Source organism: Panthera uncia, chromosome F1 (genome assembly GCF_023721935.1).
Source record: "Panthera uncia isolate 11264 chromosome F1, Puncia_PCG_1.0, whole genome shotgun sequence".
Classification (NCBI taxonomy): domain Eukaryota; kingdom Metazoa; phylum Chordata; class Mammalia; order Carnivora; family Felidae; genus Panthera; species Panthera uncia.
Window position 1 is genome coordinate 43,691,275 of NC_064813.1, and position 24,768 is coordinate 43,716,042.

A 24,768-nucleotide genomic window follows, 5' to 3' on the forward strand; every position below is an offset into this window, starting at 1 on the left:
TGTTATCTCACTGTAGTCTTATTTGCATTTTCTTGAGTATTGATGAGGTTGAAATTTCATCCTCAGTTTATTAGCCAGTATAGCTCCTTTTCTCTAAAATGCCATTTCATATCTTCTGGCTACACGTTTGTCATTTTCTTATGATGTGTTAAGGACTCTTCATATATTCTTGATTTTTAACCTTTATTGGTTTTGTATCAAAATATCTTCTCCTAGCTGTGAATTTGTTTTTCACTCTCTTTATTTAAAAAAAATTTTTTTTACATGTATGTATTTTTTGAGAGACAGAGAGAGACAGAGCACAAGTTGGGGAGGGGCAGAGAGAGAAGGAGACACAGAATCCGAAGCAGGCTCTAGGCTCTGAGCTGTCAGCACAGAGCCCGACGCAGGGCTTGAACTCACAAACCGTGAGATCATGACCTGAGCCAAAGTCGGACGCTTAACCAACTGAGCCACCCAGGCGCCCCTGTTTTTCACTGTCTTTAAAATTAAAATTTAAAATTTATAAAATGAGCTATACAGATGTCCTAAGCCCATCCTTGAAGCTATTTAGTGATTTACACTCTTACTTTTCCAGGCAAATATTTTATACATAGTTTATGATACTGTGTTTTTGTATCTTAAGTACTTTGACTATTCAGAAGTCAAAAAAGTATTCACCATTATTTTTTTCATAAGAATTTAAAAGTTTCCTTAACCTGTTTGGATGTAATTTAATTCATAAGTTGTGAGATAGGGGTCCAAGGTAATTATTTTTCCTATTTATGTATTTAAAAAGTCCATTTATTGAATCCTTTCTTTGTATTCCTTATTGATCTTTCATACTACTTTTATTATATATTAATATTGCATATACACAATGAATCAATTTCTTGACTCTGTTTCATTTCACTAATCAATTTGTCTCTCTCTGTGCTACTTTTATAATGTCTTAATTATTGTAGTATCATAATAAGTCTAGACACCAGATAGGGCAAATATTTACTCTTTATTCTTATTTAGTTTGATCTTTTACTTCTGTAGAATCAGTTTATCAAACTCCACAAAATTCCCTATGTGATTTTGATTGGGATTTTATAGAATCTGTGGTATTTTATAATAAAAATACCAAATTGTTTTCCAAAGTGATAGCACTTTAAATTATACTGATAATTAATAAGAAATTCTTAATAATTTGAAGAGGAGCTATTAAAATGTAATTTTCAAAAGGTTGAAAGCTATGTCCCTCATACAAATATAAAATGAAAATGTCAAATATTATACTCAACTCATTAATTAATAAGTGAAACAGTAATACTTGAAAACTGGCCCACAGGACATTTAAGAAGCTAGGTATTACTAGGCAATAAGATTGCTCAGTTAGTACCCCTCTTCCAAAAGCCCTACAGGATCATCAATGTTAACCTATGGAGTTACCTCTTATACTGGGTGGCAATTCTTTGCATATCTATTACACAAAACTCGACACGCTAATGTGCTCCTTCACAGGTGTCAAATTGCACAGAAAATAGAAAGTCGAGTCTAGCATTTTACTGAAAGAACATCCAATAAACTCTTTTGCCTATTTCTAAATTTTGGATAATTTTTCTGACAAAAGTGAGAGCAACTTCTTTTCTGGTATAATATTTTCGTATTTTGACTGTATCGTTTATTATATCTACCTTCTCAGACAGTTTGGGGAAAATGCATTGGTAAAGTTCCATGGGAGAACTTGATTTGACTATTAAAATGCTAAGATGATAACTAGATTTTCAGATTACTGGTGTATTCTCTGCCCTATATAGACATTTAAAAATAATTTGACATTTAACTTTCACATTATTTAGTGAAAATACAGAAAATGTATTTATTAATTATTTATATTAGATAATATAGATGATTTTTTCTTTAATGTTTTTTAAAATAGTAAACAAAGAAAACCTGAAGATCCATTTATGTATGTAAGGAATTAGTGAAAAAATAGTGTGTTGTTAACATAGAGGAATATATAGACTTACTTTGTAATAATTAAAAATGATGATCTAGGCCTGCATCTTTTAAGTTTAAGTAAAAATAATTAAGTTATAGAGCAGCAGGTGTGGTTTGATTCCCTTTATACTGTTTAAATTGAACTGTCACTAGATATTTATTAATGCAGCGAAACTAAACTTGTTTAAGCTCCCTGAAGTGAGTAAGCATTAAAAGTGTTTCACAAGATGATGTTAGAAGTCAGGTATTTATTAGCTTTTTGAATCAGGGCTCAAGTGGTGTTAGGGGGATCTTTCAAAGAGAAAGGATTTGCAATGGTCAACTTTCATGATAAATCATTTGGAACTGGAGGACATGGCAAAATGAGGGTTTTGAAGTCTTAATAATGAGCACAAAGACAATGCACATCTTAATGAGTAGTTGTTGCAGATAAGTGATGTGTTTGCCTAGGTGAACAGACTATTGTCTCCAATAAATTGATCTGTAGGAATTTTCTGAAGTAAACAGTGAAGTTATTTATTGCCTTATATCCTTATTTTTCTTAAGGAAATGTTTCTTGGAGGAATCAACTACATCAAACTGACATTTACCAACACACCAGAAAAAAGTTATCAGTTGTGATTATTCAGTTTTGTAGGCTCATATATGAAGTATCCTCTTTAATTTTCATAACAGTTCTGTTAACAGAAGTAATAACTGCATTGTACAGTAAATAAAAGTTAGCAAATTTGATAATCAAGTACATATAATCTGATTCCAAAGTCCATGCTGTTCTCTCACTTAATCCTTATACTGCAGTGTGAAATAAACAAACAAATGAACATACAAACTGCTGTGGGAAAAGAGTCAATTTCCCTAGAAAACCCATTTAGTTTTACTGTTAAAATTTATGGAGTGAAATTCCATTTGCAACTATTTTCCCTTTTTCCTCCAAATTGTGTGACCTTATCTTTAAATATATCTAACCCAATATGATGTACCTATTTCAAGTCATATATGTTACTTTTACCTGAGTTATGAGTGCTAAGTACTAGAATATTCTAAAGAAATATATGTGTCCTAGTGAGCTGTGCCCATTAGTGAAATATAACTTATGAGTGCCAAATGGAAGAGCTGCTTGGAGGGTGGATTTAAAGTCTTATGTCATGGGTGCAAATAATTATATAAAATTAAAAGGCACTTCTTTCACTATACATGAGTGTCTTCTTGTAATTTCTGGATTCATACTAACAACTAGTATCTGTTTAACATGACTTGACTCTTGAGATCCAATGGGTCCCTCTTTGAAAACACGCATTTTTTTCTCTCACCAAACTGGGTTTTGCTATTTAACCCTGCCATTCTTAGCCATCCTGGGCTGCATGAGCACTGTTATATTTTTCATCAAGGTTTTTAAATGACTGGGTTCACTATTCCAATCTGAGTTAGAGATTAGGTGGTATCTTATATCCTCTTCTTACAAGTATAGAGATAAAGAAAAGAGGATTTGCATGTTGTAGCTGTTATGAGTTTTGATTGGGAGGCTGTTAGGTTTGTGGTGGGGCTGTGCTGCCTTAGTCATGTTATGTAAGCTTATAACCCTTTCTGGGGCTAATAGCTTTGTATATACTTCCAGAATGTATGTGTACATGTATACATGCATATATATATGTATATACATGTGTATATATATATGTTTATGCATGTATATGTATACATGCGCGCACGCGTGTGTGTGTGTGTAGTGGGAAGAAGTAGAGTTGAGGTGAGAGAAAAGAAATGGACATGATCTTAAAGCATCTGATCTGTTTTTTGAGGTGGTGGTGGAAAAGATTTATAATACATAACAAACACAGTTTACTGTAAGTCTAAATGCTATATATTTTTGCTACTTTTTATTACACACTTAGAATAAAAATGAATAAATGTTGTTTGCAATTTTTTCTCTTCTCTTTCTCTTTCTCTTTCTCTTTCTCCTCTCCTCTCCTCTCCTCTCTTCTCCTCCCCTCCCCTCCCCTCCCCTCCACTTTCCTCCTTCTCCCTCCACTCCCCTCCCCTTCCCTCTCCTCTTTTCTTTCTTCTTCTTTTCTCTTTCCTTTTCTATTTTTTAATGGCTTTAACTAGGCCTGCACCCAGCTTATGCAGTTGGGCAGGGCTATGAAAAGGCAAAATCTCCTTGCAACTTAAGGTTGAAAAAATGTACCTTTACACTTATCCTAGCTTTCTTTATTTTTTGCTTCCCATGCAAAATTAAGTTAAATGGGCTTGCCTACCTTTAATTATTTTAAATAAAATGAGGAAGTCCAGACAGTAGGTCCTGAAAATGAACACTGCACATGAACACATGAGTTTTCTAACTGAAGAGAGACTTGAATACAAAAGTACTCTTGGGTGGACTGTAATGTGTTTTACCATGGAAACCACAAGCTTGTGTATTTCCAGCTACCTGCAAGCCTTGATTACCAGGGAGTGACAAGAACATAAATGCAACTATTGAACAGCTATCAGCATTATGTATAATGAAAGAAAATTGATAAGTGATTAGCACCCCAGATTCTTCCCTCATTACCAATACATCACTACATATATACATTCAAACACACACATACACATATCCGTGTGCATATATGTGTGCGTATGTGTTGTGAGTATGTATCTATACTACCTGGGTTATCTTTCCAAAAATGATGTTGTTTTAAATTTCATTTTAAAAATCAGAGAACATCTGGGCACATGGGTGGCTCAGTCGGTTAAGCGTCCAACTTTGGCTCAGGTCATGATCTCACAGTTCATGAGTTTGAGCTCTGCACAGGGCTCTGTGCTGAGAGCTTGGAGCCTGGAGCCTGCTTTGGATTCTGTGTTTCCCTCTCTTTCTGCCACTCCCCTGCTCGTGCTCTGTCTCTCTCTCTTTCAAACATAATAAATAAATGTTAAAAAATTTTTTTTAAAATAAGAGAATCCTATTGAAAGTCATCAGAACTAATCTCTGAGTTCTCATAAGATGTTACTGACTTAAGGTGAGAAACTTAGGCTTGAGTAATTATGAAAAGAATTGGATAGGCAAAAAGAGAGGTTGGAAAATTTAGGAGGGACTTAAGAGTATTTAAAGTGAACTTAATTTTGTGCATGTAGTAAAGGTTGGAAGCTGGGTAGAAACCCGTTGGAAGCACTTAAGCAAGAACTGGTGAAGTTATTTTTTTAAGATGAAGAATTGATGGTAGGCTTATTCATTCATTTATTTATTTTTTTTATAAGGCTCCCTTTGAATGGTTGCTGTATTAAATAAATTAGTTACCAGAAGTTAGGAGTGAATATTTGGAAATAGATACCTGGGTTAGAGTCAATATTCAAAGGGCACAACTAAACAAATACTTGTCTTTATCCCTTGGTAGGTCTGGTGTTTGCAATGCTCTTTTGTAATATTTCACAAATGATCCAGAACTCTCCTAATAATGAAGAGTCTACTGGTGAGGAAGCAGGAGGCAAGAAGAAGTAATGGAAAGAACAGTGTCCCAATTCTGCCCCAGTACTAGCTATGAATTTGGGCAATTCACTAAAATTCTTTGAATTAAAGTATCTTTTTCTATAAAATAAAATTGATGACTGCCTTAACCAAGCCATATCAACATTTTAAAAATTAAGTATGATAGTGTATTTTTTCCAAAATATTCATAAAAATCATGGGGAGATAGGGCAAATAAGTAAATCTAAATAATATTGAAACAATAGAAACCCACATGGAATTATCTTTAATTATAAGGAAGATCAAGTTGGAATAAGAAGGAGCTTCTAAGGATTGAGCTCACTACAAACCCAGGGTTTGCACCCTCAAATAGTTTAATCTAAGGAAGGAAAGGAAAATGCTTTTTATCTCTCCTACTGTACTATCCACAGAGACTCCATAAGGTTTGTACCAAAGATAGAACTGGGGACCAATCTACCCTTTCATTCAGGTCTTCAGTCAGTCATAGTTAATGCCTAAAAGGTCCCAAGTAATAATGTGGCAGGCTAAAGATGCAAGCGTGAACAAAACAATACATTCCTCACCCTCTTGGAACTTACATTCTAACGGACTTACTTCATAGAACTGAGAAATGCTACTGTCACCATCATAGAAAATGATTGTATTAGTTTACAAGGATTGTCATAACCAAAAACCAGAAACTAGGTGCCTAACAACAAGAGACGTTTATTAACTCTCAGCTATAGAGTAATGAAGTTGAAATCAAGTTGTTGGTAGTGCTATGCTCTCTTCAGTCTCTGAGGGAGAATCCTTGTTGCCTTTTCAGCCTCTGGTATTCCAGGTGTTCCTAAGATTGTGGCCCTAAAACTCCAGTCTCTGTCTCTGTCTTCACATGGCCATTTTTCTTCTATGTCAGTATCCAAATTTTCCTGTAATAAAGACACCAGTGGTATTGGATTAAGGACCCATCCTCCTCCTGTATGATCTCATCTTAATTTAACTAATTATGTCTGCAATGACTCATTCCCACATAAGGTCACATTATGAGATACTAGGGTTAGGACTTCAACATATTATTTTAGGGAACCATAGTTCAGTGCATAACAATGAATTTAGAGAAAATAAGGTGCACATTCACAGTAATGTGTATTTGAAAAGTTGTAATTCTCATAATCATAAACCGCATTTAAGGTTAGTAGTGGTGGGAATAAAGTGAGAGAAGCTTGGCAGTAGTATACGGAGAGATTTTACTTTTTCTCCTTAGTCTTTGGAGTCAGAACACCAAGCATGTAATTAGAAGGATGCCCCAATTTAAAAATACAGAAATGATGTCAGGTGAAAAGTTCTTAGACATGGGAATTGCAATGGGAGCTATGTACATTAATTTGACATCCAAATGTAGATTTTCCAAAAAAACAAAAACAAAAACAAAAAACAACCACCAACAAATAAATGGAGAGACTAGCATGTATCCACTGAACCTACCTGCTGGACCAGAAAGTCCAGGCAGATAGTGCCTTGTTTGAAATGAGTATAGTCATAAAAACTCATGCACGGACTCTGTGACCGATATTGCAGAATCAGAGGGAGGCAGAAAGGAGCAGCACCAAGTAGAAATATAGGAAGAGTTTTCTTTTGGTAGTTCTCTATATCTGCTACAAGTTCTAAAGAGAACATTGACAAATGTTTAGGTTTTTTTTAAAGTTTTTATTTATTTATTTAGTTTAAGAGAGAAAGAAGGGAGAGGGACAGATTGAAGGAGAGAGAGTATCCCAAGCAGGCTTTGCACTGTCAGTGCAGAGCCCAATGTAGGCGGGCCTCAAATCCACGAACCGCAAGATCATGATCTGAGCCAAAATCAAGAGTTGCACGCTTAACCAGCTGAGCCACCCAGGTACCCCTGCAAATATTTGACATCCTAAACAGAGCCCAAGACATTATTAGCCCTTGAAAAAAGTGAAATAGTGTTTCTGAAAGAACGGTGTGTGGACAGTCTGGGACAGAATTTTTTTTGTGTGATTAAAGTGGTGAGGCCGACTTCAGAGTTAGTGAAGAGGAATTTTAAGAGTGAAACAAGGAAATTGGTTTTTAACAAGATCCTGCATGATTTTTATACTAAATTCAAGTAACCAGAGTAACACAATGAGAAGAAAAAAAAAGTAACAAATTAAAATCAATATAAGGCAAATTGATGATGGTTACACAAAACGTCTCTATAGTCTTTAAAATTGTTACAGACTATAGAGAAATCTGGAGAGTTTTTCAATTTGTATTTGAAGTTATCAGAATAATCTAAAGATGATAGTACATCAATCTTAGTTATGACTATAGAAGAAAAACTCCTTAAAGTATAAGAAAATGAATCCACCAGTAAATTACCTGAATAATTAATGATTACCAAAATTATTCCAGACTTGAAAAATAATTGCATAATAGGAAAACTGTTGAAATAATTCACCAAATCAATGTCAAAAAAAAATCCCAGCAAGGTACTATCAGTTTGATAGAGTCAAGTTAGTTTTTGATAACAATCAATATCCCTCTACTCCTGATATAATTTTTAGTAAAATAGAAATATTTATTGAAATTCCAGGGTCAACAATATAATAATCGCTAAAGCACAAGAGGCCTTTTAAGAACACAAACCGCAGTTGGTATTTTTTCTTCAATAAATGCTAGTCAGTATAATAACAGCTAAATGTAAACAGAAATATTGGAAATTTTTAGATGGCATGATTGTCCGCCCAGAGGACCCAAGCAATAAACCTGAAAAATAATATTACTACATGTAAAGGAATTCAACATGGTAACCATTTACAATACCAAAACCAAAAGTTAAAGGTTGGAACAAAACCGTTTAAAAATAGCAACCAAAATTATAAAATACTCAAATGTCACAAAGAAATATAGGATCTATGCAAATAAAACAATAAAATGTTGTTGACCAGTATAAAGCTAATATTATTAAACAATGAAAATGTGTCGATGGGAGAAGATACCACTTAGTAATTGCTTTTCTACTTTATTAAGTACAATCATAATTCCACTATTATATTGGGGTAAATGTGACTAAAACCTTGAGGTTCTGGGGAAGTCCAGAAGGAGTGCAGTAAGTTGAACTATTTGGATAAAGGTAAATTTGGAGAGATGGGAGGAGAGGGTTTAGAAGGAAGGAAGGAAGGAAAGGAGGAAGGGAAGGAGGAAGGGGAGAAGGAAAAAAGGAAAAGCATATTTAAATCTGGAAAGGGAAATACAAAGAGGTTATATAAAATAAATTAAAATCATGAAAAAAATTAGGAAGGATAAACACTAAACTCTGTTAGAGAACTAGATTAATTAAGAGTTTTACTTCATATAATATTATAATGAGAAAGGAATCTGGAAGTCATTTAATGAGAGAATTTGCCTCATGCAAAATTGTCTTTATCTCAGGAAAAAAAAGTCACTGCATTACAAGCTGTTCCAATCTTTGGCACAATTATATATATTGGAGGGCTCTCCACTTCACAATGATGGTCATTTCATAATTGGGTAATCTCATTCCTAATTCTCCTATTTCTCTATGATTAATTATATACAATAGAGGATCATGTATTGAGTCATGTCATGTTAATAGTGGTAACCACTTTAATATTTAAAGACAACCTTTGAGGCGCCTGGGTGGTTCAGTTGATAGAGCATCTGACTTCAGCTCAGGTCATGATCTCAGGGCTTGGGAGTTTTAGCCCTGTGTGGGGATCAGTGCTGATTGCTCAGAGCCTAGAGCCTGCTTTGGATTCTGGTCTCTGTCTCTCTCTGCCCCTCCCCCGCTCGCATTCTGTCTCTCTCTCAAAAGTAAATAAACATTTAAAAAAATCTTTTAAAAATAAAGATAATTACTGCTAACTGTTCATATTTAGGCTAAACATTTCCAGTTCTTTAAACTTTTCCTCATATGAGACACTTCCCAGAATCTCATTATTTTGCATCAGGCTTTAAATGATCTCCTTTTAGTTAAACCTTTGTTATATACCCAGTACTGAAGTTCAGATATTATCAGAAGAATGGACTCCTATTCTTATAAATTTGTTAACTCTAGAGCAAATCTGCACGGTCTTTGCTGAATTATTGTGTAATAGCCATACGTCCTTTCAAATTTCCTTTTCTATCTATATCAAATTTGAAATAATTTAGCTTGATATCAGTGTTACAATTACTTTATTTAAAATGAACTGCCTTTTCAATCAAAAAAATGAGGGAAAAGACTCAGTGATGGATTCTAAGATACTACTGGAGTTCTGTGTCTCTATGTGTGTGCATGCACTTCTGTGGCGTGTGTGAGTATGTAAGTTTGTGTATGTGTGTATGGGAGTGTGTACATGCACATAGGCATGCATATGTAAGTGTTCTGCTAGAGGATATTGCAATTATTTCATTGAAGTATAGTTGACATACAACATTATACTAGTTTCAGATGTAAACATAATGATTTGACATTTGTATACAGTGATCACCACAATAAATCTAGTTATCATCTGTCACCAGAGTTAGAAAACATTTCTTGTGATGAGAATTTCTAAGATTTACTCTTTTTCTGATGTGTATGTATTTATGTTGAGAGAGAGCAAGAGCACAAGTGGGGGAGGGGCAGAGAGACAGGGAGAGACAGAATGCCAAACAGGCTCTATGCTGTCAGCTCAGAGCCTGATGCGGGGCTTGATCTCTTGAACCTTGTGATCATGAGCTGAGCTGAAATCCAGTCGGCTGCTTAGCCCACTGAGCCACCCAGGCACCCCTAAGATTAACTTTCTTACCAACTTTCAAATTTGCAGTACATTAATATTGACCACAGTCACCCTGCTGTACACCATATCCCCATTAAATTCCACTTAAGTTTGTAATCTAAAAAATGCAACAAATGAACAAACAAAATGGAACAAAATTCAGAGATACAGAGAACAGAATGGTGGTTGCCAGAGAGGATGGCGGTTGGGAGGTGCAAAATAGGTGAAGGGAATTAAGAGTTACAAAATACCAGTTACATGGGGCACCATGTACACCATGCACCATGTTACATGGGGTTCATGGGGCACCCCATGAGCCATGGGGTGGCTCAGTCGGTTAAGTGTCCAACTTCAGCTCAGGTCATGATCTCATGGTTCATGCGTTCAAGCCCCACGTCAGGCTCTGTGCTGACAGCTCAGAGCCTGGAGCCTGCTTCGGATTCTGCGTCTCCCTCTCTCTCTGTTCCTCCCCTGCTCATGCTCTGTCTTTCTCTCTCAAAAATAAACAAATATTAAACAAATTTCAAAATACCAGTTACAAAAGATCAAAATTTTGTGGTGTTAGGAAAAATGAAATTAAGTGTAATGTTTGTGTAAACATTAAAGTGTGTTTGTAGCTGTTTTGGAATCATAACTTATAATAAATAAATGTATTTGAGACCATTTAAGAAAGTTGCAAATGATGATCATTAACAAATCATCATGAACATGATATTTCTTTTCACTCAATATTTAAAAAATATTAATTATGTCTTAAATTTTTTTTTAATGTTTATTTTTGAGAGAGAGAGAGAGAGAGACAGACAGAGCCCAAGCAGGGGAGGGGCAGAGAGAGAGGGAGACACAAAATCGGAAGTAGGTTCCAGGATCTGAGCCCTCAGCACAGATCCTGATGTCAGGCTTGAACTCACAGACTGTGAGATCATGACCTGAGCCATGGGCCCTTAACAGGCTGAGCCACCCAGACACTCCTAAAATATTGTGTCTTATCACATGAGAGAAGTTTGCTGGAAGTTAGGGAGAAAGCAAATGTATTTATTAGCATGCTACTATTTTTTTAGACTGTTGATGTTATTTTATTATACATCACATATATAATATTCAGTTCCTTCATTATTTTGTCTGGTTTATAACGTATCTATGTTGACTTTAACATTCTACTTGTCATTACTACCCTTTGTTGATCATGTGTATATTAATATGAGCCTAAATAAATAAATAAAATGGTAAAATGTCCCATAATGTGCTGTTTCATATAGGCTCAAGATGAAGGGAAGGACTTGTTAAAAATAGATTTTCTGGCCCAGGCCCTTAAGATTCTGATGCAGTGCTTTGGGTGGTGGGGGTCAAACTGGATCAGTTTGCATTGACGCTGTTCAAACATCCAATTCATTTTAATAACGGGAAAAACTTGGGAAAACATTGATTCAAAATTATTCCAAAGACACATATTACTGCTGTTTTGAATCATCCATACCACTCATTACATCCACCAATACTGATAATAGTATTAAATATGTAAGATATTTGAACTTACTATGTTTAGAATTGGAAAGTAACGGGTTCTCTACAAAAAATTGAGTATTTTACTCAATTTTCATTTTCTGTAGTAGGGATTTGTTCAAAGTATATTATAATGCATTAAATAAAATAATTTTATTCTTTATGTATTATTTTTAATTATATTGTTATCTTCTGCTTGCAGGGTACAAGTTGAATTCTATATGAATGAAAACACATTTAAAGAGAGACTAAAGTTATTTTTTATCAAAAACCAGAGGTCAAGTAAGTCATTCATTTTATTCTCCCATCAACATGTTTATACATATGTTTAACTAAAAAAAATCAGCTGTGCGATCCTTTAGCAAAATATGTTTTATGTAGAATAAATATGATAATCTTGTCTGCCAGGCAGTAAAAATTCAGAAAGCTGTTGATGTTACATGTGGTGGTGTTAGGGTGTTTGAATACCTGCAGTTCCCCAAATCCCACACCAGTAGGTAGACTTGTGAGAGAGCCATTTGGATTAGTGAGGAAAATAATTAAATGAGGGGTCCCCTTATTTTAACTGTGAGGCACATGTAAAACTTGGTTTGAGAAGGCTCTAACCAAATGGGAACAACTGTCTGATTTACTGGGGAAGAGTTTAATGTTTCCCATTCATGCCTGATAATAAGAAACATCTAGGGTTTTCTGAAATGTACAGATTACTAACATCCTTTTCTGGAGATTTTGAATCAGGAAGTGTAGGGCTCAGCGCACAGTTTCATACTCCACTGATTCTTCTCATCAGATAAGTTTGGGAAACATTGCAAATTGAGGAAGACATGAAATTGGCATAGTTACTGAGCTAAGACCATTCAAGGCTGATGGGTCAATGACACCTGTTGCCTCCCTGTAATACCACATATTTTTAAAAAGCCAAAAATAATGAGTCAGGATGCAATTTTTCATATGATTATTGCTTAAAATGTCAACAAATAGTAGAAAGGTCTACTATTGGAAAGTGGTGTAGACTTTGTTCTTTCTGAATTTTGATCTTGGAATCTTCTTTGGGTGGTCTCGATTAAGTTGTGCCCTTATAGGGTTCAAAGAGAAAAGCCTGCGTTGTTGGAAGTTATCAAAATACTGACTCTAAGGAATATTTCAGACTGTAAGGCACACTGCTTAGAGATTCTTAATGGCAACTTAGCTGCAAAGGTAAGGCTAAGAATAGCTAATGCCTCTCTAACCTGGTTGTTTAGAATTTCCAAGGAAGTCCTACCAATAGATGTAAACTAATGGGGCCATATCATTTGAATAGAAGGTCTTCTTGATCTTAATGCTAATAATTCTATCTCTCCAGGCCAGAAAATATAGATGCGTTATTTGAATACTTTACCAGCAGCCAACTTTGATTAAGCAGTCTTTTGAGGAGACCAGTTCTATAAAACCAGGGCAATTTCATTAATAGTTTAAAAGACTTTATAAAGAAGTTAACCCGTAAAAAGTGTACCTGCCATTTTAATAAGGAAGCCTAGGAAAATTACAAAATTAATAGGCATTAATCTTTTACTGTTAAGAAATGTTACCTCAAGTACACTCACATATAGCAGAGAAAAAAAATGACATTTCACTTGCAGATTTTATTAAATAATAATTATAAGAAGACCTTTCTCAAAATTTTATTCATAATGCATGAATCAGATACCGCCTGATAATTGCAGGAACGGTAATGTTTCTATTAATCAGACTTTAAGCATATTTTGCTTAATGTTAATTGTTCTTCTTCATCACTAAGTATTATAAGCCTCATAACTGTGACTTACACAGTTTCACAGATACATATATGACAGTCTTAATACCCCCCAATTATCTAAGATTGCATTAGTACTTAACCTAAAGGAAAAAGTAAGTTTCAACTGATAGAACTAAAATGTGTGTGAATGTATATGTATTTTCCAGCAAATGCTATTATGATTCTTCTATAATTATGTAATTACTGAGTGTATAATATATAATTATATACATGATTATAATTTCTTTACAATAAAATCTACAAGGTGTTCTGAAAGTAAAGGATGTATAACTTATCTGGTGGATTTGTAAGCAGCTAGATTTTCTAGCTAGCTAAAATTTATTCCAAAATTCATGGATATAAAAAATACTTACACTTCTGAGCATATCTGAACCAATCATGATTTTTGTGGCTTCTCAGTGCTCAAACCAAGATTTATTCTTGGGTGTAATATTTGCGGCCATTTGCAGTGCATGCAGTCTGTCAATCTCACATTTTTTTCCCAATATTTAGCCAATTAAAATTCAGATGTCTAAAATTTAAAGAGTTTTTAAATACAATAAGTGCTACATTTAAAGTTGTTATTTGTGGCAATTTTTTTAGACTTTCGTGAACTAAGTTAACATGAAAATTAAATTTTTGTTGTTTGTTTAAAGGTCTAAGAATTCGTCTATTCAATTTTTCTCTCAAATTATTAAGCTGTTTATTATACATAATCCGAGTGCTACTAGAAAACCCTTCACAAGGAAATGAATGGTAAGATGTCTTTGAACTTCAACAACATTCTTTCGATTATTTTGAATTGTAGTATAATTTTGAAGGGTGTTCTGTGGAATTTATTTTCTTAAGGATGTTTTAGGTATTTGTCACAATTAAGTTGATCTGGCTTTCAGTTAATACATGAATATAATCGTTGTAGGTTCTTTTTTAAACATTTCTTCTTCGGGTGCCTGACTGGCTCAGTCAGAAGAGTGTGCTCATCTTGGCTTCATGAGTTTGAGCCCCCTGTTGGGTGTAGTGATTACTTAAATAAATAAGCTCAAAAAAGAAAAGAAAAGAAAAAAACATTCTTTAAAGAAAAGTAAACATCTCTTCTTTTATTATCTATTTATCAAAGCTAATACTGGATACCCACCCATATAATTTCTATTGCTAACCAAAGTACTCTTAAGTAATTGCTTAATATAGAGTTAGTCTCTTTAAAGACCCATATACCTCTCTCTTCTTGATTTACATATACTCCAAAAAGGTATACTCTTTTGTATGCCAGCTATGTAAGTATTTTCAGTTCTATCAGGTGTTACCTTTTCTTTTTAAAGATTCCTTGAGGGCATTATGTTAAGTGAAATAAATTAGAAAACTGGAAATACTGTATGATTTCATTTGTCAGTGGAATCGAAAAACAAACAAACCAAAAAACCCAAAAAACCCGAAACAACAACAAAGATCTAGTGACTTTTGAAGCACTCCAGCATATACTGGGATGCATTACTAAGTCTCAGATTTAGCTTGTGTAGCTCTTTATCTTATTTGAGTTAAACGACTTATTGACTTATTTTAACTTATTTTTCCATTCATTATCATGTTGCTTTTATTAAATTGCATTTCTGTTCATTTATAGACTTCCCTTTTTAGGCTCTATCCTTCACTAGAAGTAGTAGGGAAAGGAACTGTCTGTGTAATAGCATGAATAATTTTTAACTCATCACCATCATGGTCTCCTGTCCAACCTACTAAATTTAAATAGTTTTCAAAGCAGAAAACAAATTTGGTGGTTAACTTTTGTACAATTGTTTTTCATGTGGAGGTTCACCCTAATAAAATTGAGAAATACAAAAGATCAAAATAAAATGGGAAGTGATGATATATTATGCATTTAAATGAATCGGTTACTCCTCAGCTTGTGTAGACAGTGAAAATTATTCTGTATTTATTAAAGGATTAAAGATGAACAACTGAAATTTTCCTATGTAACAATTTATGTGATAATTCTTTGTACAATTTTAATTTACTTAATGAAATATAATTATGGCTATTCCACTATATCTTTATTGAATACTTGGCATGTGTTTATATTTCTGTGACTCAGGATACAACATTCTCTACCCTCAGGGACTTTTCAGCCTGTGAATGGCTGTGTATTTTGGAGTTCTTGCTCTTTTCTGGCATTGGTCTAATTGTTTTATTTATGTTACTACCTTCAATATGCACTTAATCTTATTATTCCCACCTGACATACAGAGAAGCAGAAATGTTCTTATATTTGCCCTTCGCTTTGTGGCCTTCAGCACTAATATTTTTCTGCCTTTATCCATGGTTAAGTCATTGACCCCAGAAGCCAGCACCTTCCCGGTCCCTGCCCTGGTCGCCCACCCCTACTCTCCCCCCCCCTTTTTTTTTTTTTTTAATGTTTTTATTTATTTTTGAGACAGAGAGAGACAGAGCATGAATGGGGGAGGGGCAGAGAGAGAGAGGGAGACACAGAATCGGAAGCAGGCTCCAGGCTCTGAGCCATCAGCACAGAGCCCGATGCGGGGCTCGAACTCACGGACCATGAGATCGTTACCTGAGCTGAAGTCGGCTGCTTAACCGACTGAGCCACCCAGGCGCCCCTCTCCCCCCCTTTTGAACTGCATATTCATCCTCTCTACTTGGATGTTTAATAGGCATTTCGAAGTTGCCGTGTTCCAATTGGCTTCTTCTGTGCTTTTCCACATCTCAACATGTGACAGTGCCATCCTTCCCCTAGCCCTGCCCCACTCTCAGCCTTCCACATTTCAGCAGAACCAAATTCCAACCTAACAGTTGCTCAGGCCAAATGCTTTAGAGTTATTCTTAACTTCTCTTTTGGTCTCACACTCTGCAGCATATGCAAACCCCTTAGAAAATTCTGTCATTTCTATTTTCAAGATATATCCAGCATAGAATCACTTCTCAAGGCTGCCATCCTGGCACAGGCCACCTTCTGTCACCTGAGTACTGCAGTAGCCCTCCTAATTAGTTCTGCTAATTGTGCCTTTGCTCCTCTTTGGTTTATTCTTAATATAGCAGCCAGTGTTTCTTTAAGTTCTAAGTCAGATCTTGACATGGCTGTGCTCTGAATGCTGAGGTGCTTCCCATGGCTTCCCTGTAACTTCACCTCCTCCTCCTCCTCCTCCTCCACCCATTTTGTTCCAGTCACATTGGCCTCTTCTCTGTTTCTGGATCATACCAGCCACAGAGCTGGCTTAGGCCTTCATACCTGCTGTTCCCTCTGTCTGGAGTTCTCTTCCATCAGATAACATAAGGCACACTTCCTCAGATCTTTACTCAAAATTGTATTTTCAGTGAAGCTTTACCTAAATATCCTGTTTAAAATTGTATTCTCCTCACAAGACTCCCTCAAATACTTTTTTCTTTTCCCTTTTAACTTTTCTCCACTGCCTTTATCTCTTTCATATGTTATAAGTAGTATACTTGTTTTGTTTCCTGTGTATTCCACATGAATTGCTGTGGCTCTTCCATGAGGGCATCGATTATTGTCTGAATCCTCAGAAAAAATTTGACTCTCAATAGTTATTTATTTGTTTTTAAAAATTTATTTATTTACCTTTGAGAGAGAGAGAGAGCTAGCGAGCATGTGTGAGCAGGGGAGGGGCAGAGAGAGAGAGGGAGAGAATCCTAAGCAGGCTCCACACTATCAGTGCAGAGCTAGACGGGGAGGGGGTGGGGGCTGAAACTCATGAACCATGAGAGTTGAAATCAAGAGTCAGATGTTTAACCAACTGAGCCCCCCAGGCAACCAGTGGTTAGTTATTAAACGAGTGAGTGAATAACTGAATAAATGAAGGTCCTTTATAATCTGACCTTTGCTTACCTCACCTCACCTCCTATCCAGCCAAGCTCACCTACCTCAAGCCACTTATACATACTCTGTTCTCCTTTGTCTCTGAGCCTTTGCATATTCTGCTTTGTCTTCTTGGACTTCTGTTTCCCATTCCTAGCTTCCCTACCTGATAGGTTTTGGGGTGATAGTGGGGTTCAGGGGGTCCGGAGCCAACAGCCAAGAAAGAATTCTTGAAGATGTCTTTGGTGCGAAAAGGTGATTTTGTTAAAGCAGGGACAGGACCTGTGGGCAGAAAGAACTGCCCTGGGACCATGAGGAGAGACTGGTTGTATACTCTGGAGTTGGGGGAGGTAAAGTCCAGGGGAAGTTTCCAATGAGATTTTCACATGCTAAAAAAGACCCACAGGATACTGGAGGCCTAGCTATGGTCTAGCTAAGGTTTTTCCCTCTAGCAAAACATTAGCATTAAAATGGTAGGGAGTTCCTGGAGAAACTTTGCTCTGCTTGCCTCAAGTGTTTGTCAATGGGCTGCAGGTTATGAGGAAATTTAATTTGATCTGCCATTTCCTTCTGCCTTTGTTTCCCACATCACTACCTACTCCTTTTTAACTTGGGTCAGGATTTGTGGACCTTCAGGGTAACAATCTTGGGTAACACCTAATCTGAAATTCCTACCTGACATCATGATCTATAGCCCAATTTTACTCTGGGTTTGGAGTGGCTTCTAGGGATTCTCTGAGCCTCCCGCTACCACCCCCACCCCCACCCTACTTCTGTCCCAACACTTAACATGTTGCCTATGTTCTCTGTGTTTGCTTATGGAGGGCAAGGACCATGTTCTACTTGCCTCTGTAGCTCTCATATTTAGTGTAAGACTTGGTGGGTCAGGGAATGTTGTTGAAATAATGGAATTATGTTCAACAGTTTTATTGATAGTGTTGCACAGTCAAGATGATTAAGGGCCACTGGCTAGAGATGGCAGTGAATATTACATTTATTACATTTTTCTGTCTATGTATTATTAAAAATGGTTCACACTACACTTCTTTCTAAACGCACACTACAATAGTTCTTAAAATTTGGTGATTTATAAATAAAATGTACATTAGAGTGATCTGAAAATCATAAAATTAGGCATGATAGAATCTCTCTAAGGGTGAGAGGGCATTGGGGAATGATGGCAGAGTAAAATTATATTATTTGAAAAACATTAAGAGGAACAAAGTTTCCTACAATTAACTTCTCTGTCATATTACTGAGAATATTTAGCCATAATTATAGAGGATATACATTTGAAAAACCAGATTACTGCAATTAAAAAACATAACAACATAACTTATGGCTCCATTTTGAATACAATGTTCCGTTCAGTTCCCATTGTCAGTGCAGTATTGGTTAATGAAAAACAGAAGTGGCCTTTATGGGCACAGACTCTACTTTAAAATAATGAGGCTAATTCAGCAAAGAGATTTATTTAATTAGAGTTTCTGACATAATAAAGCTGTGGATATTTTGTGCTGCTTTGCTTTATTTTTAAATCTCTTCAGAGCGAAAATTGATATAAACATGTTGCAAGTATGGACAAACTGAAGATATGAAAAAGTGTTATTGTTATTGTATGAAATTGTACAAGTGACAAACTGTGACGTCCACACAGTTTGTAGTAAATGATTTAAAAGCATTAGCAGAGGAAACACACCTCCACCATGCAGTTTATGAATTTCATTGAGACATGAGCCATCAGCATTGACTCATTGCCTGCTGGTGCTTAACAGTTCTTCATTGTGTGTCAAAACCAATGCATCCTCTTCCATTTTAAAAATTGTGGAAGTGATTATTAGTTTTTAATATCAAGGGATAGACACAGAGGTAAGAAGTACATGAATGTGCTCATACTTTATAGTATTTGGATTTACATTGACAATCAGTGCCTAACAGAGCAACAAATGTGTTTAAGTGACATTCACATTTTAAAGATTATTTCTTCTTTAGGGTAACAGTTATTAAAAGGAGAAATAAAATTTTGACAGTATCTTTCAAATATGTGATGTCCAGTAGGAAGGAATGTCATAATGTAGACCTTTTCTTCTCTCATGTATATTAGTTGCAGTAGAGATTAAAGTTAGCACCAAGTGCTCCAACATATATACCAAAAATTTAAAAGATTTTTTTTTGTTTAGTAGAGTCTACTGCTGGTGCTTTTAGTGTAGATATTTTCTCCACTGATTCACGCATACACACACACACACCCACACACGCACACACGCGCATGCTCTATAACATGTAAGTACATTATTATGTATGCAGACCAGTTTTATTTTGTGTCTATATGCTGGGACCTAAGAATCCTCTATGGTTTTCGGAAAGGTAAAGAAAGCATGGAGAAGGTATATATACACTTCTTGAAATTACTTTGGAACAAATGACAAACATCACTTTTACTTGTATTTTATTCTCATATCTCAGGTGAGAATCAGTGATATCACCATACTCTCACTGAAAGGTTGAGAAATGTACCCTTTGGGTCAAGAGTGGCTTTTTGCACTCAACTCTATACCATGGAGAGGGGAGAGGAATGTTGATAGAAAGCCTAAGCCAGTGCATATGTAATGGAAAAACTCTTAAAAGTCCAATCTCTCAAAGAGTTAGCATTTAGTCCTCCCTCTAACACCCTAAGGATAGGCTGTGTAGCCTGGTATGAATACATCTAGTGTTTTGAAAGGAATCAGCTTTTGAAAAATCTCCCTGATATATTGTCAAGACTCTACTATGTGTCAGTATCCTGGTCTCCTTGGTTTCAGACATGCACTAAATTTTGTATGTCGTTGAGATGTGAGCCTATATACCATACCTAGTACTCAGTTCTCAGTATTTGTTATGATTAGGAGCGGTTTATCGTTTCCACCCTGGTTGCGGGTACTATACTTATGTTAATAGAAGCTTGTATCTGTTGTCTTGGAAAGCTATCAATCTGCGTTCATCTCAAGTTTGTGAGTCACAGGGTCCTTTCATATGAATTATGCCCCACCTATTGACCCTATTACTTTCCTGTGCTTAACAAATGCTTTATTCTTCTGGTTAACATATTCAACCCTGGACTTCTGCCTCAGCTGCCAAAGCTTATCAGACATTTTTAGCAGCTATTTTCTTACCTTTTGGAGAAGCCATAAATAAGCATGCTGTGAAAAGTGGCTGAGGCTACAGGTCATTAACTTTCTATATTTAACTGTTGCTGTAACTTCCATTGTTTGATCTGGTTCTTCCAGTTTTCATAATGATGCTTCAAACATGGATTTTATCTATAAACTTAGTTTAATCTGAATAACTGAATCATATAAATTTTGTTTTTATTTTTTATAATTAAAAAAGTGAAATTTATTTTATTTTTCATGATTTTATAGTTGGTTCGTGATTGTTACTATATGAATACCTATGGCAAGTAATACACTATTACTATATGAATACCTATTGCAAAGAAAGGAAGTAGAAATTACCTAAAATATCAACACTAGCAATAAGTACTTTCAGTGTTTTGGTGAGCAATCTTTTGTAAATTCTCTCTGTATAAACACATATACCTATAACATGCTCATACTGATGTAGTTAGGACAATATTGTATACATCATTTTTTCAATGATTTTTTTCTCATTCATGTTATTTTTGCTATTGTTGATGACGAGGATGCTTTCTCTTCCAGCTACTTTCCGACTACAAATAATGCTACAATAAATATTCCTGTACAGCTATTCTTTCCTCCTGGTACTTTATTGTCAGTGGGATTGAAGCTGCATTTGGAAATACGGTCTGATTGCCAGGTTCACTTTCACTTCTTCTTTGTTCTGGAGGTGATCTAGAAACGTGCAAATTAAATCCTATATTCTTTTTTCAAGATAAATTCACTTTATAAAGAAGAGTTTGGGCACTAGCTTTTTACTAGAATTTATACATTATTCTTCTTTGTATTTATCCAATTTAGTGCTTAGTAAATTGGTGGAGAAGATGACCTTCATTGGAGATCTCACTTTACACTGCAATTTATATAGTAGAGTTTTGTAGAAATGTTTTTTTTAAGGATTATGAAACCTACTCCACATGACCTAGCCTTGTCTAAGAAAAGGCTTTTCTTCAAGGTCTTATTTAAATTTAAATGCTCTATGAAACTTCAGGACCTATCAAAGCAACATCTTGGACCAAAGGAAATGCTATTTGTTTGATAGCTAGCTTTTAGTAAATCCATATTAAGTATTAATTTCTCTTTGAAAATGCTCTCAAACTTCTGATTCACAATTTACTTTATCATTTTCCAGAGATTGCTATTTACTTAATTTTAGTTGTTTTTGTGGCACATCATTTTCATCTATGAAATCTGTGTCCATATCTCTCTTTGGTCTTACATATCTTGTCACTGAGAATATAAGAGATGTGTTTTGGCAAGGACAGTGTTGTGAACTCATCAGCCGTAGTTTTGCTTTTATGGTACCATCAATTTGTTTATATTGAATGCCTTGCTTACTATAGAAATGTACTCATAAAGACGTTGGGACTATAATGGTGAGTAAAATAGACATACTGTTTCATCTTAGGGAAATTTGCAGTTTAATGAATAGATAATTACTAAAGAACTACATCTGCAAATAAATGCAAAGTTAAAACCAACATAAATGGCAGGAGAAATGTGGTGAGTGATGTTGCCAAAGAGATTAGTTGACTACATTGATCAAGTGGCCGCCTCAAGGAAGGTTTCCCTGAGACAGTTGAGCTGAGAGCTAGGATAAGGGAAGAGCTCATGTAAAAAAGGGTGTGATCGGAAGGATCGTGTCACAGTTGAGTAAGTTTAAGAATGCCATTTTAGAGTTTTGTTCTTTATCTTAACAAAAGTGTAGTGCCAATACATAGTGGAGTGATGTGATCTAAAATACATTTGGAAAGAATCTGTGTAGTAGTAATTTGGAGGAAAAATGTAGAAGGCAAAAAGTGGCTTAGGTTCCTAGTTAGTAGGCTTTTGCAAGAGTCCCAAAAAGTGGTAGTTTAGATTGAGATGATTGTGGTAGTAGAGATGAAGGAGGTAATGCATTCTACAGATATGTGGAAAGAATTGGAAGTTTTGATTACTTGTGTATTAAGTATTTGAAAATACGGGAGAGGAAAGTATCTAAGATGATGCTTAAGCTGTTGGGTAACCAAGCACAATGGAATTTCGTGCCATTTGCTGAGAGGTGAAAAATGGAGAGGACCAGTTTTTTGTTTTTTTTTTATGTTCATTAACTTTTTGAGAGCGAGATAGGGTGTGAACAGGGGAGAGGTAGAGAGAGAGGGAGCACAGAATCTGAAGCAGGCTCCAGGCTCCGAGGTGTCAGTACAGAGCCTGATGTGGGGCTCAAACCCATGAACCATGACGTCATGACCCAAGCCGAAGTCTGACGCTTAACCAACTGAGCCACCCAGGCGCCCCAGAGAGGACCAGTTTTTGAGAGAAAGGTCACAGGTTTGGTTTGGAGCAATTGAGGATATTGGTTATCCAGGTAGATATGACATTTCTGGAATAACAGAGTACTTTAGTTTAATATGGTAGGTAGGTTCTTTGAATGGTATTTTAAAGTTTATAATTCTTTTTAAAACTAGAATTTTAGAGAGTTTATTGCTCTTTGTTATTTTTGACATATTACCAAAAGGATTTAAAAATATACTTAATATCTTATGGGACTCCTCTAATACTTCATAACTATAAAGAGTGAGTAGGCTTTGTTCTGTTTTGTATGGTTTCTTGTTTATTTGTTTATTTGCATTTTTTGGTCAGCATAATATAACTCTTCTCATCTTTTCATGAGCAGATTATATTGCTGTGAATGACTTTCATTTGAATCAGCTGTACACACACAAAAAATGTAGGCAGTAGTATGGTATAGTTAAAAATTATAACTGGTTGGGGCACCTGGCTGGCTCAGTTGGTAGAGCATGTGATTCTTGGACTCAGGGTTGTTGAGTTCTACCACATGTTGGGCTTGAAGCCTACTTAAAACATTATAATCTGTGGGACGTTAGAAGTGTATGGTGTTTTCTGAAGAGCGTAGACAATTTTTAACATCAGGGATTATATGATTTTCAGGGGATATTTAAAGATAGTTGCTCTTTGTCCTGCATAAGGTTTTATTCTAACCTCAGCCACAGACTTTTTTGGTAGTATAATATTTTATACAAATCCAAATCTGAAATATAACTGTGTTCTATAATGTAAGTTACTTTATTCTGATTACTGATACTGTTGACTTTATATTGTCAAAATATTAATAGTGTTAAATATAACAAAATCTTAGGGTTTATGGCAGACCCTTAAGTGACTTTTCAATGGAGATTTGACTAATAAAGGGTTTGAGGTTTTTCTACCTTGCCATAATTGCTCTTTAAATAAGAGGACATTATGTTTTCTTTCATATTAACATGCGAATGAAAGCGAAATTAGAAATGCTTTATAAGAAATAAACCATTTTTCGATTTCTGGAATAGAAGTGAATATTATCAAAATGAAAACTGAAACAGTATAAAGTTTTTCTAATTTTAATTTTGATATTTTATTGTCTTTTAGTGAAGCATTATTTAAATATCTCCAACTTCAATTGAAAATTTAAAATGAATGCATTTTTCATGTTTGTAAAAATTAATATCTCATCATTTTTTTATAGGTCTCATATCTTTTGGGTGAACAGAAGTCTACCTTTATGGGGCTTACAGGTTATGTACAATTTTGTTTTATCCCTATATTTCTGGATTTAATCATATTTCACAGAGAAATACTATTGGAGAGAAAACTGTTGATAAGAGAAATGAATTTGCTTTATTGCTTGCTTAATCTTGATGCACATCTTAGACAAACAATTTTATTTCTATCTCTGTTTGCCTGAGCCCTGCATTCTACCTTTTGAGAATTCCCTTCTGATCAGGATTTGACTTTAGAAAAAGGTTTTGAGGGCATGGAGAAAACCAGAGTAAAGGAGTGTGTTAAGGCACCACAAGTTCCCCAAACTACTTTAGGTATTCACCTTATATAATCCTTGAAAAAGTAATCAGAATCTCATAACCATGTTTGCTCTTCTACTTTATATCCGTAGTGTCTGGAACATGGCAGAATCTCAATAAATAATTATTAAATGAATAAACAAATGAATGAATGGCTCATATTACCAATTGCAAGAGCTTGGTCCCTAAACAGATAATTTTGTAAATAAAACAAAAAGTATATTTCTGGCATAAAAGGGGTCCTGAAGAAAGAGTCAGAAAATATGAGAGGGAACAGCATGTCTGAATTATGTTGCTGCATTGTTCCCTAGAGTCCTGTGTATCTCTGCTTTGTTCCTTGTTCTATTGAATTTTATGCCCAGCAAACTTTGTAAGTTCCCATCTCCTCTACTCCTGTCTCTCTCCTACACATACTTTTTATTTTCTGTTATTTTTCAACTGTGAAAGTTATCCAAAGGGTAGATAAAATGGTAAAAA

The 24,768-nt window shown here is 35.2% G+C and overlaps 1 protein-coding gene and 1 long non-coding RNA gene across 3 annotated transcripts in view; one reads left to right on the plus strand and one right to left on the minus strand.

Moving 5' to 3' along the window:
* The window catches only part of KCNT2 (potassium sodium-activated channel subfamily T member 2), a 359,762-nt gene that overhangs the window by 92,242 nt on the left and 242,752 nt on the right, over nucleotides 1-24,768 (plus strand). For both annotated transcript variants that reach the window (XM_049634538.1, XM_049634537.1), the window contains exons 2-4: nucleotides 11,879-11,958; nucleotides 14,107-14,206; nucleotides 23,958-24,006. In XM_049634538.1, the coding sequence (XP_049490495.1) occupies nucleotides 11,879-11,958; nucleotides 14,107-14,206; nucleotides 23,958-24,006 (229 nt within the window). The remainder of the gene's footprint in view (nucleotides 1-11,878; nucleotides 11,959-14,106; nucleotides 14,207-23,957; nucleotides 24,007-24,768) is intronic.
* The window catches only part of LOC125925495 (uncharacterized), a 36,127-nt gene continuing 17,475 nt past the window's right edge, over nucleotides 6,117-24,768 (minus strand). The window contains exon 3 of the long non-coding RNA XR_007458844.1: nucleotides 6,117-6,339. This is a non-coding gene — a long non-coding RNA (uncharacterized LOC125925495). The remainder of the gene's footprint in view (nucleotides 6,340-24,768) is intronic.